At 46.8% G+C, this 7,914-nt stretch overlaps 1 protein-coding gene across 1 annotated transcript in view; it reads right to left on the bottom strand.

Annotated features, from left to right (window-relative positions):
• Positions 1-41, bottom strand: part of IDH3B (isocitrate dehydrogenase 3 (NAD+) beta) — a 6,673-nt gene extending 6,632 nt beyond the window's left edge. Inside the window, exon 1 of the mRNA XM_005874761.2 lies at positions 6-41. Coding sequence (XP_005874823.1) covers positions 6-41 — 36 coding nt within the window. The remainder of the gene's footprint in view (positions 1-5) is intronic.
• Positions 42-7,914: the final 7,873 nt, after the last annotated feature.

Genomic DNA, 7,914 nt, shown 5'->3' with positions numbered 1-7,914 from the left:
CTCACTCGGGTCAGCCAGCGGACACTGCTGAGAGCCGCCATGTTCATCGCAGGAAGTCGCGAGGGAAGTGACGCCGGAAGCCCGAGCGGCTCGGCACCCTGACTTCCGGTCAGGCCCAGGACCCGGGGGGTGCGCTCTTCCTCCCGCCGGCGCCCCGCACACTTCTCTTTCCCTTCAGTTCCCTTCTACTCCCCCTCCCCGGGAGACGGACGGCGCACACAGCCGCTTGGTGTATTGCCTTTTTCCCAGCCACTATATTTAACTTATATTGACACTTCACCCTAACATGGAAGGATAATATCAGACTTTATGTTTAGCAAAGGAAGACTGAATTGAGTCCCGAGGTGCGACCCCTGCGGCTGTCAGCGGGTGAAGGGGCTGGTGAAGGGCACTGACTGGCTCAGGCGGAGGACGTGGCTGTTCGGTAGGAAGTTAGGCGCGGCTGGGGTGAGGCCTGCCCGGGGGGCCGTGAAGGAGAACAGGCGGCCATCACTGGTATGTGGCCCCCTGAGCAGGGGTCGGGCCAACATGGCCTGCGGGCCCCTCTCTAGGGCGGCCCAGCAGACCGCCTGCAGGCAGGTTCAGAGCCAGCGGTTCTTTGCGCAAGCCCGGAGGAAAATGTCAGGACCTCAATGCCAGTGTGACCTTTCTAGGGCCCGGGGCTAATTACAATAGAATTTGCATTGGGTTTTGACCCCGCCCCCTGTGGGTTTTCCTGTAGACCAGCGGTTCTCAACCTGTGGGTCGCGACCCCTTTGGGGGTGGAACAACCCTTTCACAGGGGTCGCCTAAGACCATCGGGAAAACACACATATAATTACATATTGTTTTTGTGATTAATCACTATGCTTTAATTATGTTCAATTTGTAACAATGAAATTACATCCTGCATATCAGATATTTACATTACGATTCACAACAGTAGCAAAATTACAGTTATGAAGTAGCCACGAAAATAATTTTATGGTTGGGGGTCACCACAACATGAGGAACTGTATTAAAGGGTCGCGGCATTAGGAAGGTTGAGAACCACTGCGTAGACATTAGAGATGAGGGCATGCCCAGAAGAAAGATAGTTCCTGTCAATCTTCCCTAAATGCGTGAAAGGCCCCACCCAGAAAATCCCCCTTTCACGCCCAGAAATGTGGAGCTTCTCTCCGCCTCTCTCTCTGTCCCTAAGGAGCAGACCTTTCCCTAAAATCAGTAAGCAGGTCCTGAAGTGAGGATTTTAAAAATAATACTGTATATTCTCTCTATGTGTGTGTACATGCATAGGGAAGAGGTTTTTTAAATATATTTTTATTGATTTTTAAAGAGAAGAAGGGAGAGGGAGAGAGAGACATCCTGTGAGAGTGAGACATCCATCGGCTGCCTCCTGCATGCCCCCCACCAGGGATCGAGCTTGCACCCCGGGCATATGCCCTGACTGGGAATCAAACCAGTAACCTTTTTTTGGTGCATGGGATGACGCCCAACCAACTGAGCCTCACTGGCCAGGGCTATACAATATTGTTTTTAGAGTATGGGTGTGTGCTTCAGAATAAATGGTTTCATATTCTATATATTTACTGTCCTATAATTTACTTTTTTCACTCAATAGTGTCTAAGATAACATGTCTTAGAGAAGGAGCACTTATTATTTTACTTTGCTGTAATTTGCCAAATTTATTGAGCCTTTCTCAAGTTGATGGATACTTAAGTGGTTTCTAGTTTGGGTCATGACCAACAATATTGCTGTGTACAACCCTGTACAGTATTCTTTATACACATGATAAATGTTAGAAAGTGCCCTCCCCGACAAAGCACCTGTGCCCATGTGTGTTTCCGTTATGAATGTTTTCTGCTGCAACAATCAGAAAACTCGTTAAACAAATAAGAGTTGTTGGCCTCTGAAATTAAGGAGTTCTTGGGACTCGTTTAGCTGCTTGGAGAGGCCCCTGAGATGGAGGCCCTCTCCCTTTCCACTCTGCCAGCCTAGTGTGTTGTCTGAGATCCTCATCCGTGGTGCCTCATACTATCCATATGGCTGCTGCAGCTCTGGACATTGCTTCTGCATTCAACGCTGGGAAGGAGGAGAACAAACAGTCCCAACTATATCTTCTCCTTATCGGAAATCTAAGTGTTCCCAGAAATAGTCTCAACAGATTTCCACTGAGGTATCACAGGCCAGAAATAGGTTCATGACCACTCCTACTGCAAGAAAAACTGGGAAAGAGAGGAAGAGGTTTGTCCTGATTGGCTTAAACTAATTCTTCATATCCTGGCTGTACATTCGGGCCAGCTGAGAAGCTTTTAAAAAATACCTGTGTCTGGATCCTACCACCAGAGGTTTTGATGTAATTGGTCTGGAGTGGGGCCCAGATACTAGTGTTCTTTAAAAGCTCCCTGGATGAATCTAAAAGTCAACCAGAGTTGAGAACCACTGGTGTACACCAGTCATGATCCTTCACCTGGGAGTGGGCAGGTGTATCAATTAGGATTAGTGAATGACAACGCGCAGCATAACCACAGCTCAAACAAGAGAAGGGTTTGTTTCTTGCTCACATAAAAGTTCCAATAACAGCCCTAACCAGTTAGACTCAGTGGATAGAGCGTCGTCCTGTGGACTGAAAGGTCCCAGGTTCGATTCCGGTCAAGGGCATGTACCTTGGTTGTGGGCACATCCCCAGTAGGAGGTGTGCAGGAGGCAGCTGATTGATGTTTCTCTCTCATCGATGTTTCTACCTCTCTATCCCTCTCCCTTCCTCTCTGTAAAAAATCAATGAAATATATATATTTTTTAAAAGTTCCAATAACAGTTGGTTCAAGGCTGGATCGGCCCTCCATAGTGTCAGAAGCTCAGACTCTGCAGTCTTATTGGTCCACTTTTCAAGGCCTCCATTCCCAAGTTCATTCAAGATCTGAGACACCCCACAGGTGTGGCTCAGTGGTTGAACGTCGACCTAGGAACCAGGAGGTCACGGTTCGATTCCCGGTCAGGGCACATGCCTGAGTTGCAGGCTTGATCCCCAGTAGGGGACATGTAGGAGGCAGCCAATCAATGATTCCCTCTCATCATTGTTTTTCTCTCTCTCCCTTTCCCTTCCTCTCTGAAATCAATAAAATAATATATTTTAAAATTATCTTGAGACAGTTATTCTACCTCCAGCCATCATGTATGTATTTCAACCAGCAAGAAGGACAGGGAGGAGAAAACCAGAAGCCCCAGGCCCTGTAATGGCACTTTCTGGAATTCCCACACACCATTTCTACTTGTATCCTATGTAATACAGAAACATGTCTGCCTTTTTCTTCAAAGCTCTAGCTTTGTCCCAGAAGGCTTCCTTTCCCTTAAAATGATAAACATATTCTCCAATAGTTTTTCTGATGCTGTTATGGTTTTGTGTCTATATGGTTTAGGCCAGTGGTCAGCAAACTGCGGCTCGAGAGCCACATTCGGCTCTTTGGCCCCTTGAGTGTGGCTCTTCCACAAAATACCAGGTGCGGGCGCGCATGTACAGTGCGATTGAAACTTCGTGGCCCATGCGCAGAAGTCGGTATTTTGTGGAAGAGCCACACTCAAGGGGCCAAAGAGCCGCATGTGGCTCGCGAGCCACAGTTTGCCGAGCCACGGGTTAGGCTATTAATTTATCTGACATGTAGTTTTGTAAAAGGTGAAAGATAAATACCTAACTTTTTTCCGAAGGGTTAGCTAACTGCCTCAGTATCATTTATTATCTTTTCTTCCAGATAATAAATTCTACCTTTATTAAATACTAAATCCTCACTTATATATTAGGTCAGACAATGTGAAACTGCTGATATGTATTACCTCACTCAGCTTTATTTTCTCAATTATATCTGTCTCAATTATATCTGTATAAATGTTATGTATTTGTTCGTTTGTTTGTTTATTACCTCTGTTTCTCAGTTGAATGAAAGTGCAATGAAGGCTGGGATTCTCTCGTTATCAACCACTGCCTCATATGTATCTGCTAATTGAATGAATGAAGTTTATCTTTGAATCTGTTAATATATATTAATATACTTTTCAATATTGAACTATCCTTATATGTTAGAAAAGCCATCTTGGTTGTGATATATTATTCTTTAAGTATATACTCTTTTCTTTTTTTTAATCCTCACCTGAGGATATTTTTTCTATTGATTTTTTAAAAAATATATTTTATTGATTTTTTTACAGAGAGGAAGAGAGAGGGATAGAGAGTTAGAAACATCGATGAGAAACATCAATCAGCTGCCTCCCTCACACCCCCCACTGGGGATGTGCCCGCAACTAAGGTACATGCCCTTGACCGGAATCGAACCTGGGACCCTTCAGTCCGCAGGCTGACGCTCTATCCACTGAGCCAAACCAGTCAGGGCTCTATTGATTTTTTAAGAGAAAATGGAGAGAAGGGAGGAGGGGGGAAGAAAGAAAGAGGAACATCAATGTGAGAGAGACACATAGATTGTTTGCCTTCCACACACACCCCAACCAGCCCAGGAATCAAGCCTGCAACTGAGGTATGTGCCCTTAACCAAAATCATCCCCGAAACCCTTCGGTCCACAAGCTGATGCTCTAACTACTGAGCCAAATCATCCAGGGCAGTACAGTACTCTTTTTGATCAGCTAATGCATCTATTTAAGTCATTTGCATCTGTGATCTTTCTTTTTAATATATATTTTATTGATTTTTTACAGAGAGGAAGGGAGAGAGTTAGAAACATTGATGAGAGAGAAACATCAATCAGCTGCCTCCTGCACACCCCATACTGGGGATGTGCCCACAACCAAGGTACAAGCCCTTGACCAGAATCGAACCTGGGACCCTTCAGTCTGCAGGCCGCCACTCTATCCACTGAGCCAAACCGGTTAGGGCTGCATCTGTGATCTTAAAAGAGTTTGCATTTCTCTTTCTTTGTTTCTTCTGCAATCACCCAGTTTGGGCATCAGGACTGAGACCCGAGGCTTTTTAAAAAGAAACAGGTTGCCAAACCGGTTTGGCTCAGTGGATAGAGCGTGGGCCTGCGGACTGAAAGGTCCCAGGTTCGATTCCGGTCAAGGGCATGTACCTTGGTTGCGGGCACATCCCCAGTAGGAGGTGTGCAGGAGGCAGCTGGTCGATGTTTCTCATTGATGTTTCTAACTCTCTATCCCTCTCCCTTCCTCTCTGTAAAAAAATCAATAAAATATATTTTAAAAAATTAGTAAAAAGAGACAGGCATAACTTGGAAGTGAACATGGGGTAGGAACTATTGGGAGAGGCAGTTGGCCATGGCCCCTGAGTGTCCCTGTGCATTCTTGCTGGCTGTGCCAAGAATGCAAGGTCCTAACTCCGCTTTGCCCACGCCATTTCTCAGACTTGTATTGCAGTGAGCAACCTGGAGGGATGAGGTAATATCTCCCTCTAGGACTAAGCGCAAGCTTGCTTAGCCCCTGCTGTAAAAGAGGTGGGTTCTCCAAACTCCATGTTCCTCAGATGCAACACAAACCCACTGCCTGCACAGCATCTACAGGGCCCTCCACGTTGCCCTTGTGGGATGTGAGGGAAAGGAAGCCAATGGAAACATTGTGCTGTGTTGCTTGCTGTGCCATGGGTCATAAAGTCCTTTGTCTCTGACCCAGGAGTCTCATCTTGCTTGGCCAGCATCCATGAAATAGTAAGACTGGTTGTTATTAACTAGTCAGCAGGGTAAACTCACATGCCAGGCCCTGACAGTGTGGCAGTGAGGATGGGATGCTGGCAGAGACATGGCTTTCTGGAAGAGGAAGGACAAGGACCCCGGGGACCAGATCAGAGGTTATGAAAAGACCCCCTTGAATATGTTAGTGAATCTTCCAAATGGTGGGTGGCAGGCTGAGGGTGACTAGAGGGAGGGTCTCACACCATCCTACCTGTTAATGAGGCCAAGCAGTGGGAAGCAGACGGAAAAAAGCCACCTGAGTGGTGCTGTGTTCCTGCTCATTCCTCCACGCCAGAGGGGGAGGGCTGCTGTGACAAAGGGGCAGCAAGCCCACAGCCCCACTCAAAGGGCAATACAGATGTGGCTTCTGAATCAAAGGGTCCTGAAAGCTGAAATAAAATGGCATTATCCAGGGTGTCTGAAATAGAGCTTCAGTGTATTTGGTTGAGCCCAACAAGTGGCCATTCAAACCCAAAGTGAATGAAAGTCTTGCTTACTTGCGCAGACCTTTCTTTCCCTCTGTGCTCCCCCGTCTCTCTCCCCACGCTACTCCCCCCTCAGCAGCTTTGAAGAAAAAGTGGAGTATGCTGGGAACTTCCATAGAGGTGACGGCCTCAAATATTTATAACTCTGTAGGACCCAAGCACCCATGTTACCGTCTTACCCAGTCCTGTTGTTGGATGCAGGCAGGCAGGGGTGGCTGAAGGTTCCAAGAAATGCAGTGGGGGTGGCAATGGTCCTGGGCTTGGGGGGGCTGGGAGGCGGGGAGTGGCAATGGTCTTGTACTGAAGCTGGAGGTACAGGGGAGAATGCAGTAGTGTACCAGTCCTGAAACCAGAGGCCAAGAGAAAGTAAAAGCCTCCCAGCTGCCCCTCCCCTATGGGTTAGCCTTCCCCACACTCCTGCTCTCCCTCTGGAACAGCATGCTCTGAAGCTGTTGCCATAGCTCCTGATCCGCACACATTAAACTCCTTGGTTTTCCCATAACGTAAAAAAAAAAAAAAAAAAAAAAAAAAAAAAAAAAAACCAATTTCAACTGATGGGCTTTGAGCAAAGTTTTCGTTGGGAAAAGGAAATTAAAGTGGCCCCATGTGTGGGGGTTCTTTGGGCCAATTCAATGTACTGTCATTGGGGCTGCTGCTGCTGAAAGTATAACTGGTATTGATGTTTGTCCAGGCTTGTACTGTAAACGCCGTCAGCTCCAGAGGGGACTCGCCCATTCAGAGACTGCTGTGTGTTCAGAGGTGACTCTTGAACCCTCTGGGATGGTCCAGAAGAAACCATATAGGCTTCCAAGAGGAGAAACATAATCAGGAAAAATTACTGAGGCCATTTCCAGAACAACAGTGCCACCTGCCGGACATAGTCACCAAATACATCCCTTCTTAAAAAGAAAAGACCCGTAGCGGTCCTGTGACTCCCATTTGGGGATGATCCAAATCAACTTGGATTTGGTGGTTATAAAGGGAAGAGCACAAACAGTCTTACTAGTCAAGTGTAAATGCTGTATTCAAGAGCACAGCTTTCCTAGCCCTAACCTTATCTGGGCTTTACAAGAGTGGCAATTCCTTTGGGGAAAACTTCATTCCTCACTTCATCACCTGAAGCAAAGCTGCTAGCTCAATGGGACCCTCAATTCACAGAGGGCCCCGCAAGTGCCTGCCTGGTTCGCTGGTGGTTTGGCTATACTGATACCCAATGGTGTCCACATTCAACCTCAGCACCAGCTACGAAGAATTTAAAAAGCAGGCGTGTGCCCAGTGTTTGAGCATCTACCTATGAAACAGGAAGTCACAGTTAGATTCCCATGCCTGAGTTACTGGCTTGATCCCCAGTAGGGGGCGTGCAGGAGACAGCCGACCAGTGATTCTCGTCATTGATGTTTCTCTCTCTCCCTCTCCATTCCTCTCCGAAGTCAATAAAAATATATTTAGCCCTAGCCGGTTTGGCTCAGTGGATAGAGTATTGGCCTGTGGACCAAAGAGTCCTGGGTTCAATTCTGGTCAAGGGCAAGTACCTAGGTTGCAGGCTCCTCCCCAGACTGGGCCCTGGTCGGGGTGCGTGCAGGAGGCAACCAATTGATGTGTTTCTCTCACATCGATGTTTCTCTCTCTTTCCCTCTTTCTTCCACTCTCTCTCTCTAAAATCAATGGAAAAATATCCTCGGGTGAGGATTTAAATATATATATATTTAAAAATAATCTATATAAAAGCCTAAGTGACCGTCCGACCATCTGATAGGCCAA

The sequence above is a fragment of the Myotis brandtii genome, unplaced genomic scaffold (genome assembly GCF_000412655.1).
Source record: "Myotis brandtii unplaced genomic scaffold, ASM41265v1 scaffold45, whole genome shotgun sequence".
NCBI lineage: Eukaryota > Metazoa > Chordata > Mammalia > Chiroptera > Vespertilionidae > Myotis > Myotis brandtii.
The sequence above is the reverse complement of the archived record's forward strand: the minus strand, read 5'-3'. Positions and strand labels throughout refer to the sequence as shown.